The sequence below is a fragment of the Agelaius tricolor genome, unplaced genomic scaffold, assembly GCF_023055355.1.
Source record: "Agelaius tricolor isolate 1412-34295 unplaced genomic scaffold, bAgeTri1.0.p SCAF_9, whole genome shotgun sequence".
NCBI classification, from domain to species: Eukaryota; Metazoa; Chordata; class Aves; order Passeriformes; family Icteridae; genus Agelaius; species Agelaius tricolor.
This window is the reverse complement of record NW_027269269.1, coordinates 38,373,631-38,384,967: the sequence shown is the minus strand read 5'-3', so window position 1 is coordinate 38,384,967 and position 11,337 is coordinate 38,373,631. Positions and strand designations below refer to the sequence as shown.

At 44.0% G+C, this 11,337-nt stretch overlaps 1 protein-coding gene across 2 annotated transcripts in view; it reads left to right on the top strand.

Annotated features, from left to right (window-relative positions):
- The first annotated feature begins 715 nt into the window (after window positions 1–715).
- Window positions 716–11,337, top strand: part of USP25 (ubiquitin specific peptidase 25) — an 88,700-nt gene continuing 78,078 nt past the window's right edge. The window contains exon 1 of one of the 2 annotated variants that reach the window (XM_071433678.1): window positions 716–980. In XM_071433678.1, coding sequence (XP_071289779.1) covers window positions 936–980 — 45 coding nt within the window. In that variant the 5' untranslated portion in view covers window positions 716–935. The remainder of the gene's footprint in view (window positions 981–11,337) is intronic. The other variant, XM_071433676.1, reaches the window with a different exon arrangement.

Here is an 11,337-nt window from a genome sequence, read left to right as displayed (position 1 = left end):
GAGAGCTGGGCCTGGTTAGCCTGGAGAACACTGAGAGGGGACCTCATTAATGCATACAAAGATCTCCAAAGTGGGTGCCAAGAGGATGGTGGGGCAACAGTGGGGCCCAGCAGCAGGGCAAGGAGAAATGGCCATAAACTAAAACACAAGAAGTGCCACATCAACATGAGGAAGAACTTTTTTTTTTTTCTGTTGAGGATGGCAGAGCACTGGAGCAGCTGCCCAGGAAGGTGTGGAGTATCCTTCTCTGGAGACATTCCAAACCCACTTGGACACGTTCCTGCGCCACCTGCTCTGGGTGACCCTGCCTTGGCAGGGGGATTGGGGCAGGTGATCTCCAGAGGTCCCTTTCAACCCGAACCATCCTGTGATTCTGTGATTCATTTGGCAATACGGTTTGTTGTCGCTACGAGCAGTGACAGCGCTGGAAGCAGAAATTCCCTGGCGATCCCCTGGAAAGCGGCACCGGTCCGAGCTGCTCTCGCTTCCTTCCCCCGCAGCGAGGCAAACTTTGCCTTCCCCGGGCAAGGACGCGGCGGGGCTGCCCCTGCAGCGGGCGAAGGACGTGGAGCCCTTCCTGAGGGAGGAGGGAGACGGCCCCGCCGAGCCCCGCGGCTGCCGGGCGCTCCCAAGATGGAGGCGGGCGGTGTGACAGGGCGGGGAAGGGGCCGGGCGGGGGCTGCGCCCGGGGCAGGTGCGCGGGGCGGCGCCGCCGGGAGCCGCAGCCGGGCCGAGGGCGGCGCTCGGCGCTCCGGGAGTGGCGGCGGGGCCGGAGCGGGGCTGCGCTGCCCCCCCCCGCCGGGCGGTGACTCGGGCTCCCCCTCCCGCCCCGCCTCCCGCCCCGCTCGCCCAGCCCGGGCCCGGCCCAGCTGCCGCCGTACGGCGCCGCCGCCACCCGCCGAGCCCGGGGCGCCGCCGGGAGCCGCGCGGGGGCCATGACGGTGGAGCAGAACGTGCTGCAGCCCGGCGGCGCCGCCAAGGTGAGTCTCCGGCGGGGCCCGGCCTGGAGCGGCTCCGCGTCCCCGCCGCGCCCGGGCCTGGCCGCGCCCGCTCCGGCTCCCGCCGTTCCTGCCCGTGCTGAGCTTCTCCCGGGCCTTCCCCGTGCCGCGGCCTCGCCTGGGCCCCGCCGCTCCGGCGGCCGCGGAGCCGCAGCGGGGGCCGCTGCCGGCCCGGCCCCGGGTCATGCCGGCCCCGGGCTCGGCGCTGCCCTCGGGGGAGCCCCGGCGCGCTGCCCGCGGCCCCGGGCGGGCCTGTTGCGCTCGCAGGGTGCCGGGCAGAGCGGCGGGAGCGGGGCTGGGCAGGGAGAGCGCGGGGTGCCGGCCGAGCCCCCCGTGGGCCCGGGGGAGATGCTGCACATGCCCGGCGTGACCCTGCAGCGCCGGCATCCGCGCCTGCCAAAGGTGAACGCTATTTCCAGCGAGTGACGCGCTCCTGCTGGAGTGAAAAAGTGCCGGGTTTGGGGACTCGTGTTAACGTGCATCATGGAACGGGGTTAAGGGAATGACGGCGCTTCCCAGTCTTTTACTGTGCGAAGGACTCGGCGGAGAATGTTTCTCTGTCAAAAGAAGAAGAAAAAAAAAGCATACTTTCTAAAGCTTTCATTCGCTTGTACTGAACCGTCAAGAGAAATGTCTAAAATTAAATTGCAACGCTTTTAAAATAATATGTTTTAAAGGTAATTTGTAGGTTAACGCAACTCTTGTGGTTAGTGGTATGACTGTTGCCTCTTTCCTGATTTTTATTAGTGTTTTAATGGCATGTACTGCCTTCACAAGAGGATAAAGGTGTATGTGCTTTGGTATAGTCGGTGTGGAAGTTAAATGGCTGCAGCCCTAAGAGTGGACAGTGGGAATGTGCTGATTAGGGTATAATTGGTTAAAGTGGTACAGCTCGCATTTAAGAAGCTTTTTTGGAGGAAGGGCGTGTCTGGCCGAGGACTGCTCTCATAGTTGGAAGTAGTTAGCAGTGATTTTGGCGGCTTCAGCAGGAAGGCAAGGGCTGACTCTGTTCCTCTCTCAGTGTTTTCAGTTGGGGCGTGCTCGCAGGTTAATGTAGCAGCTTTGCTGCTACATGTGCCTGCTGTGTTTGAAAACTGATATTGCTGCTGTGCATCTGACAACTTCTGTGAGCAAGTTTATCTTTTGCAAAACGTCTTGTCAGTGGTTTAGTTAATATATCGTAATTATCACGTCAGATACATAGTGCCTTCTGGACCCTGATCAGTGCTGCTGCCTATTTGTGCTTTCTGACAATAATCCTGAAGGAGTAATGTTGGTTTTCAGCTAAACTAGAAGGATCCTTAGTTTTCAGCTAAACTACTGCTTGTGGGTCAGTAGTTCAGATTCACTTGAGCTTGAAATTGAGGATAAGCCCAAAAGGAGGTTGAAGATTGATTGTGGTATATGCCAGGTAATCCACGCTGCAGTAAAAAATACAGCTAGCAATAATTCTGAAGTTGTAATCAGCATCTGTGGGTGTTGGTCACTTTTTTAAGTGTCTAGGGAAACTGAATAAAGTATCAAGGTTTTTCATGGCAGGGATATTTTATTATTATTGATGTTGAATCATCTGATTATTTTATTATCTGCAATTGCTTTTAACCTGTTTTATCCCTAATTGCATGCATTTAGGGAATGAGGGAAAGGCAAATCTTAAAAGTACTTTGTAAAAAAGCTTTATTTGGCTCCAAAGTGAGTATCTAATTTTTAGTGAGAATAATGACTAGCTAACTGGATGACAAACTTTACCATTGGTCAGGTATTTGCATGTAGGAAGGCAAATGGTGAAGGTGCAGTGGGCTGATGGATGGGTGTAAGGTGGAGAGGCTACCACAGCAGTAACTCACTGTTTTCCCTTGAAAGAGGGAAAACCCAATGTCCACAAATAAGGGAGTTTGTTCTGCAGACCTCAAAGTTTGTTACAATTGTTTTCTGTTAGTGTGAAGAAACAACGTACAAGCAGAAATATATTGGGTTTACAAGAGATGCCTGAGTCATCAGCATACCTTATTCGGAGCTGTGGTTCCCAACATTGTTCGTCAGATGTTTTCTTACTGTCATACAGGAAGTGTGTGTCAAACTTCAGCAGCACTTGGAGATGTAGGTTTGTATTAATAAATGCTCTAACTACAAACAGCTTGCTTCCCACTGAAGCTATCTTTAGTTTATTGTGTAGTTAAAGCAGCTGCGTCAGGTCAAAAGAAGTTTTTTTCTTTCATCTCTACTGGTCATCTTGACCCTTAGTTAAAACTTGTAAATTATGTCCTGAAGCAAGTAATTAATCAGATTATTCTTGTTTCTCATGGCCCTTGTGTGCTTCTCTGACATTGTTCAGTGTCTGAAGGTTATAGGTAATGTTTACAGTAAGACTAAAGCATGTGAATAAAGGTAAACAATGAGAGAATTAAAAAAAAAAAGTAGCTTCTTGTTTTGTCCAATCTGTACTTCTGTCCTGTCCAATCCTTTTTTTTTTTTTGGTCAGGCATTTTGCTGCTGAGGAAATAAGGCATGAGTGTTGCAGGATTTCCCGTACTCCAGGCAGCCCTATGTGGCTGATGCCTGTGTACCTCAATTCTCCTCCTGGAAGAAGATCTTCCCAGGCTGCCCCATGTGCTGTGCAGACCCTTCCCTTGCCCAGTGTCCCCTACACAGCGAGTTCAGGGGCTGGGTGAATGGTGATTTTCCTGCTAACTGGAAGTTGTGATGTGAGGAGGTTAAATGTGTTTAAGCATTGTCTCAGCTCTGATAATTTCTGTGATGGTCATCTTGGAATGGCAGATGGAAGAAGCTGGGTTTTAATTGGTGGCACTTAGCTGGCCTCTCAGCAATGTGTGTTATCAAGTTCTACTGCTTCTGGAGAGAGCCTGACATTTGGTTGATACATGGATTTAAAGGCTGTTTTATCTGTCCTTTGCTTTCCCACACCCACTGTTATTTCAGACCTGTGATTCAGCAGTGCATTGGCAGTGTAATCTCAGGAATAGTAGAATAATAGTAGAATAGAGCTATGTCAGCTCAGCTCATTTTTCTTTTTCTAAAAGAAGCACAAACTTTTAAGGATATTTACCACTTGAAATAATGCCTGGCTTAAAGCAAGGTCTGATACTAAATTCTTCTCTCCTGCTGTTTTTTGGGGTAAAAAGGTGAAAATTGTGCTAGCTTGTGTGTGCTTCTGTTGTGCTTGTCCCGTGGCTTTGATGTACTTATTATTTAAAGATTTAGCTAATAATATGGCACTGAGTTGTTTTTTTTTTTTTTTCCTAAGAGCAATAGCTGCTTCATGCAGATGATGATAGAGTCATCTGTCTCCACCAATTGACATGATGCAGTCCTAAATGGCAGGAAGTGATTGCAAAGTATCTACTGAGCACCTGGTACACAAGGATATCTTGGGAGCTCTGTACTCTCTTCTTTCTTTTTTTTTTTTTTTTTTCCATCTTAATAGGTGGCAACCTTCCAAGGTTTAAAATTCAAATCTTTAAAACCTCTGTATCTTGAGAGTTGAGTTCAGAGTTGCCTGGTGGATCCAAGAGGCTTCAGGCTCCCTCTCTCATCACGAGGCCAGAGCCTCCCTTACCTGTGACCAATGTGCAGGTGTCCCTCTGCACCTGAGAAATGGCCCCTGGGCCACGGAATGAGGATGGTTTCTGCATTTCCCCATGAATGGGGAGCTGTCTGTGTTTGGACTGTGTGACAGCCAAGCTTGGAGGGCTTGAATATGGGGTGTTAGAGCTGTCAGTGCTGGTACCCAGAGCTTTAGTACCTCTTTGTCCAGAATGAGCAGAATAACAACACTGGTTTACTGAAAGTGTTTGCACCAACTACTGAGTAATTTGGAAACATTACTTCAAGTACTGTGGAGTTATGCTGTTAAATATGTGCATCATGTTCTGTATTTAAGAAGCTCATATCAAAAAACCTTGTAATACTTGTAGTTACACCTTTGGCACAGATTCCTGTTGGTATTTCTGAAAGCTAGAGCAAGGTGCAAAGGCCAGTGATTCAAAGTAATTTTGAAAGCCCTTGTCAAACTGGTCTGCTGAAGGCTTTCTGGTTTTGTGACTGTTTTGATGGATTTTGTTGGGAATGGGTGGAGGTGTGTGTGGTTAGTTTGGGGTTTTTTTTGTCTTTTTTTGTTTAGTATCTATTCAAGCTTGCTGAGTCTTGGAGGGTTGTGTTTATTGATATATGCTATGAATCAGCACTTTTATGAAACCTTTAACATCAGGTTAAAACTTTTTGCTTTCAGAAAACCTTTCACAGAAATTCAGTAATGATTTTGGTTGTGTTTGCAGGAGTTTACAAGTATAGTACTATCATTAGAATTTGTCCGAAATAATATCTTTAAATATTTTTGGTCCACACCTTGAAAGGAAAAGTCTGCTTCAGAATATGAAAGTCTAAAGTTTATAGATTTTCCTAGTAACCTCTGGTAGTATTATTTTAAAATATCTATAATAAATCCTTAACACACATTCCCTCCTCCCCTCAATATTTTTAGGATAACCCTGTGTTCACAGCTACTATGAGCATCAGCTACAAAAGATAGTAAAACCCATCAGCTTCTATGAAAAGGTCAAAAATAAAATTACCCATGTCTTAAAATAGAAAAGTATTTAGCATTTTAAGAAGTGCTTCATAAAGATAAGTGGAAGGATAATTGAACAGTTACCTTTCTTACACTTGTGTGCCTAAGAAGATATTTGTGGTTGGCATCTCCTTAATTCTTTGAGTTTAGCTGCTGTCCGTGGACTTGAGTAACTGAAGGGGAATGAAAGGTAGAACAAAAGACGGAATTTCTCTTCTGTTTTTGGCTAAATCTTCTCTACTTCCCTGCTGAAGGACCCATCCAGGAGTTGACAGCCCATTTTTTCAGTCCCTGAGAAGCTGGCTCTGTAGCTCCAGCGGTGTGAATGGTGAGGTTGAGGGATGTCACAGGTGCTGGGGACTGAGTGGCCAGGTTGGTAAATCAGCCTGAGGCCCTAGAGGACTTGGAGAATGCCTTTTCAGGCTGGGCCCAGATTTTGCAGAACCAGCAGGAAGGTCTCTGACACTCTCCTGTGCCAGGAGTTGTCTGAGGAGCTGCATCAGTCACCCCCTTACAGCCACTGCTGGCAGTGCCAGTGACAGAGGGGTTATTGAGGTGCTCAGAGATGCCTAAAGATGTATTAAATAGTATTGTTCTTCACTTTCTCCAGTGGAGGTACTGATTTTCAATTCCCAGCTGGTCAAGAGTCAAATGTGACATTCCTGGTATTCCATAGCATAAAAAGTAAACAAAAAGCTTAAGAGCTGTGTCTTCACTTACATGTATTCATGTAGGAATAACTTCCTTTAAAGGCCTGAATTTTCAGTTTTGTTTGTTTGGTTGTGTTTTTGGGGTTTTTAAAATTGATTTTCTGTTCTTGTAAGGGAACAGAACTCTTAAAAAGCTGAGGGGGCTGTGTGTGTGTGAGTTGCTGGGACCTGACGGAGAGAGAAAAATCTTTTCTACTTTCTCTGAGTAGAAAAGCCACAGATGTGGGAGCAGACTTTCTCGGAAATGAAAGTATCCTGATGGCTTTCACTTTCTAGTTCTCTTGTGAGAGTCACTGTGATTATTTTAAAGTGGGTGGAGGTTGCCTTCAGTCACAGTGAAGGGTTGTGTGTGTATAGGTGTTTGTTTGTTTGTTTTTGGATTGTTTCATTTTGTTTTGTTTTTTCCTTTGTTTGCTTGGGTTTTTTTTTCGCTGGCTCTGTTACTACACTTGCCCATCAAGCCCTGGTGACTAAGTTACCATTGTGATGGTCTTCAGTCAGCAAATGGACACCTTTAAATTGAAAGAATTCAGGTTCTCAGCAGGGGCCTGTTGACTTGTGCCTGGGGTAGCAGTGTAACATCACTATTCAAATCACAAGTTAAGAGTATTAGGTGAGTAACAGGAGAGGCTGTTGTGACAATGTATTTCAAAAGGATTTTTGTGAATTCAGGGTAGAGTTCAGTCTTCTTTTCACATGAAATAAAAGATGGCTTTTCTTAGCTGATGATTACATTTTATCAGTTGGGGCGCTGTTAAAGAAGTCAACATCTGCCAGGAGTGGAAAATATTTGACTGTAGTGAAAATTCAGTTTCAGTAGTCAAGTGAATCTAATGTCACTCAGGTGTGATTTCTGCCAGGGAGCTGAGTGTGAGATACATGGGGTAAAAGCTCCCTCTGTTCCCTTTGGGACTGTGATATGTTCAGTGTTCTGGTTAATGGCTGGTCAAGCATAATTAATAGGGAAAAGCTGATACTGTGCATCACAGGAGTTAGTTGCTTGCAAAACCATGCAAGTTAAAAGCTTTCTATAAGCCTATTCCTTTTATTATTTAAAAAGGGAGAGAATGCTAAAGCTGTGGGGCTGAAGGAAAGATGAGGTGGTGAGATGCCTTCCTGCAGAGCCTACCTTGCATGATAGTACAAACTCAGGCTTTGTGCCAAGTGAAGGTACAAACTCAGGCTTTGTGCCAAACCAAAGGAAATACTTTTTCCTGTTTCCTCAGGCTGAGGAATGCCATCTCTTGCTGTTTTTTGTGAACACTTGTAACTCTTACCTTGGCAACACAGTGTGTTCTGAACAGCACATGTCAGATTTTTCCATGTAACCTTGTGCTGAATATTTCCATGTAATACTGTGCTGAATATAGATGTTATCATAAGCTGTATTGTGCCTGAACACCTCAGCCGAGCTTGCAGGTAAAACTGAGAGCAGCTGTAGTATGTGCTGTGGTAAAATGGTAAATCTAAAATGTTGCTTTCTTCCAGCATTGCAGTTTGCTCTCTCTCATTGTATTGCAGAGTTTGCAGTTTTTCATTGCTAAATTTCTGTAGGAGTCCAAAACTTGCAATTGACTAAGAACTCTACAGACGACTAGTGGAAAATTTTCATGAAACTTCTTTTTGAATGATCCTGTCCCTACCACCTTTGTGCTCTGTTACCACCCCATCTTTCTCAAGTGGATCAAGTGCCTCTTGGCTGCAGAGGGTTACACCTCCCTGCCTCAATATTTGAGGCTAGTACTCCAGTCTGTGTTCTGGAGTGGCTGTGGGGGTGTGCTGACTCCTGCTGACACTCACAGGGCTCTAGCTTCTGCTAGAGGGCTGGTTTTAGCGTTCTGAACTACACAGTAGCTTTCCTGGGGGTGTTGTGCAGAATCTGTGGGTTTGGGCTTTAATCTGAGTGAAATGTTAAGCAACATTGACTCAAAATGTTGAGGTTGCTGTGAAATGCTGTAAAGGAAGAGCTGTGTCTCAAGATGGTGTAAAGGACAGATTGACACAAAATATCATGAGCTGGACACTTTGATGACTTCAGTTGTTGGTGACAGGATTTCTGAATTCTTCTTTGTTCAATTATAGGGTGGCTTTCCCATGTATTTAGTAGCATAATTCATTCTAAGCATTTGAAAATCACAATGAAAATAATCTATTCAGACTAGACTTTGCAATTTAAGAAGGCATTGATATATTTTTTTTTTCAGCTGGGTTTTATAGTTTTCATTGTTTTGTAAATGTCATTAGCTTTTCTTTGCCATAAAGGATGAAATTCAGGAGCATGTTGAAAGCCATCAGCATGAGAGTTTCCCTGAAATCTGGTGTTACCTGCTGATGGGACTTGAACAGGGACAGCATTGTTGTGAGCAGTAGCACCACTGAGTATCCACAGTTTTAAAGTATCTCTCCTTCTAAGGGTGTTGGAGAGGTGGAATCCAAAAGACATGTGATTGGAACAGCTTAAAGGCTGGAATGCAACTAGGTTAACTTTGAAAACATTACCTGACACAGATTTGTGTATGTAAACCACTTTTTTTTAAGGGCATTTAAGGAAATATTGGTATGCAAATTGAAACAAGTTTTATTCTGAGGTGCCCAGCTTTGACTTGATGCTTTTGTTTATAGCTGGTTTCTGAATTATTTTACCTGGTGGATTCTTGCTGAAAAAAATATACTCTGCAAAGTATTTATTTTAAAATGTTTGTTATCAACTAATTGGCAACAGTCAAGCTTATCAAAGTTTAGATGCCAAGAAAATGGAGATTGTGTTCAAAATATCCTTGACTACAGCTTTTTTAGCCATCAGGTGAAAGCATATTTTCAGCTTTACAGTAAGCAAAGGTAGACAGAACAATGTATTTAATAAAGGCTTGCCAGAGAGGCATTAGTGTTTGCAAGGCATGATCTGGAGCTATTTAAATCTAATTGACCCTTGTATCTTACCATAGACAGAATTTGTGGAAATACATGCACGTGATGTGATGGCATTCTATCCCCCTGTGGCTTTGTCCTGCCAATTGTCATCATTTCTCTGCTGTTGTACCCCAAAATCCAGAGGGTTCCCTTTAGAAGAGGATGTTCACTTAACATTAGGATCTGAGCCCAAGGTGTAAAGCTTTTGGATTGTTATTTATGCAGCTGTATTTCATGCCAGTTTTTGCTTTTCTTGAATAGTAAATGGTAGGCTTGAGGTCACACATGGTTTATGTGATAACTGTCCTTCCCACAGCTGTGTGACTCCAAGGAAAGTCAGATGTCTGTGCTTGAAATTTCTATCCTAGTCTCAAACCAAAAATGACACTTTCTGACTTTCAATCAAATTTCCATTAAAACATAAAGCCACTTGGAACAAAGTTGAATTTAGCTGTGTTTCTACTGGGTTTAAGCTAGAAAAAAAGGGAGAATGTCACATGGAAGTTGAAAAGAAAATAGTATTGATTTACATTCAGGTATGTGCTGTGAGAGTGCTTTAAAGTAAGCATCTGGAAAAGACTGGGTGTGCATTGGCACATGGTGTTCTTCGTCCTCTTCAGAAGAGGAGATGGCAGGAACAGACTCCTACTCCACTTCCCTTTTGGTTTTATTTCATTCTTCTGAAAGTTAGTTACTTTGAAACAGAAATTTATCCTGGGACCTCAGCTGTTGGAAAAGTATTTCTCTTTTTCCCCCTAACACTTTACACTGCATAGGTATAAATGGCCTGGTTAGAGGACTGAATACTATATTGTATCCCAGAAATCTTAGGTTATGACTGAGAAAGCATTCCTATACTTTGTGGATTTTAGCTTTTGCTTTGTTTTGATATAAAACTGTGGGAAAATATATCAGAATATTTTTAAGCTTGTAAATATGATTTTTTTTAAAGCTAAATAGCTTTAGAGGTGGCTTGCATAGGGATTTCCCTTCTTGGTATTATCTATTTTCCTATCTAATTTCCTTCAAATTCTGCTTGTGTCTCTTATGAAATTTCCCACCTGTTTGAGGTTTTTGGTTTTTTCTTTTTTTTTTCATTTAGAGACTTTCCCACTACTGTGTAGTTTTCTTGCTTTAGAATCTTTTAATTATTTGGTGGTAGTAATTGGCAAATTTTATTTAATTCTGGCATCTAAGCTTATATCATTTTTTTTTATGGGATGCTAGAATTAAATCTTCTTCTGCCTGGACCACAGTTGTCCCCTTGCCTGAAGCTGCCTGGGATGCCTTTCTGGTACACTCTGCAGGTCTGCAGGGTGAGCTCTATAGATGGTGAAGACAGACAGATTTCCTCATTGTCCAGTTCCAGCTCTTGCTGTGTTGCCTTGAGGCTTTATCTGGGGCTGATTTTAAGGTGAGTGGTAAATATGCCACCCGCTGCTGGTGCTGAGTGGAGGCTGTGCAGTGCACAGGCTCTGCTGAGTTGTTGGAGGCCAGGGAAGGTACTGGGTGCTTTGTGACCTAACTGAACAGAAAAGGATTGAAGATTTTACTGTCAGAGTTTATCATCTCTGTCGTTTGATGGAGAATGTATTGGCATAATGCTGCTGCTAAGAAGTCAGCACAGAATTGAAATTTTTGTTTCAAATAATTTTCCAAAAATGTGAACTTGTTAGAGGAGTATTTTGTACCCCTTTTATTCAAGTCAGCTTCTGAAGCTTCAGGTAGGTGTGTGGTGATGGCAGAAAGTCATTTTTGGTGTGACACCACTGACATTGGGAAAACTGGCAGGGCTAAATTACAGTGAATAGTGCTTATGAACCAAGGTGGTTGTAGATTTCTTGAGACTATGTCTGAACATATTAGAATGTAGCACCTTCAGCTTTCTGTTGGAGGTGAGGCAGATGTGTGCTTCAATATAAGGCCCACTAAAAAGCACCCTCCAAACTTTAAGCAATATCTTTCTTCGTGGAAGAAAATGGCCTAGAAAATTTCAGTTGCCCTCTGTGGAGTGCAATGCTGAATTTACTATTTCTTTAGTAATAAAGAACTTATTCTTTCTTATTTATTCAATGCTGAATTTACTATTTCTTTAATTGTGAGGTAGTAAAATTACATGCTGATCCCTGGT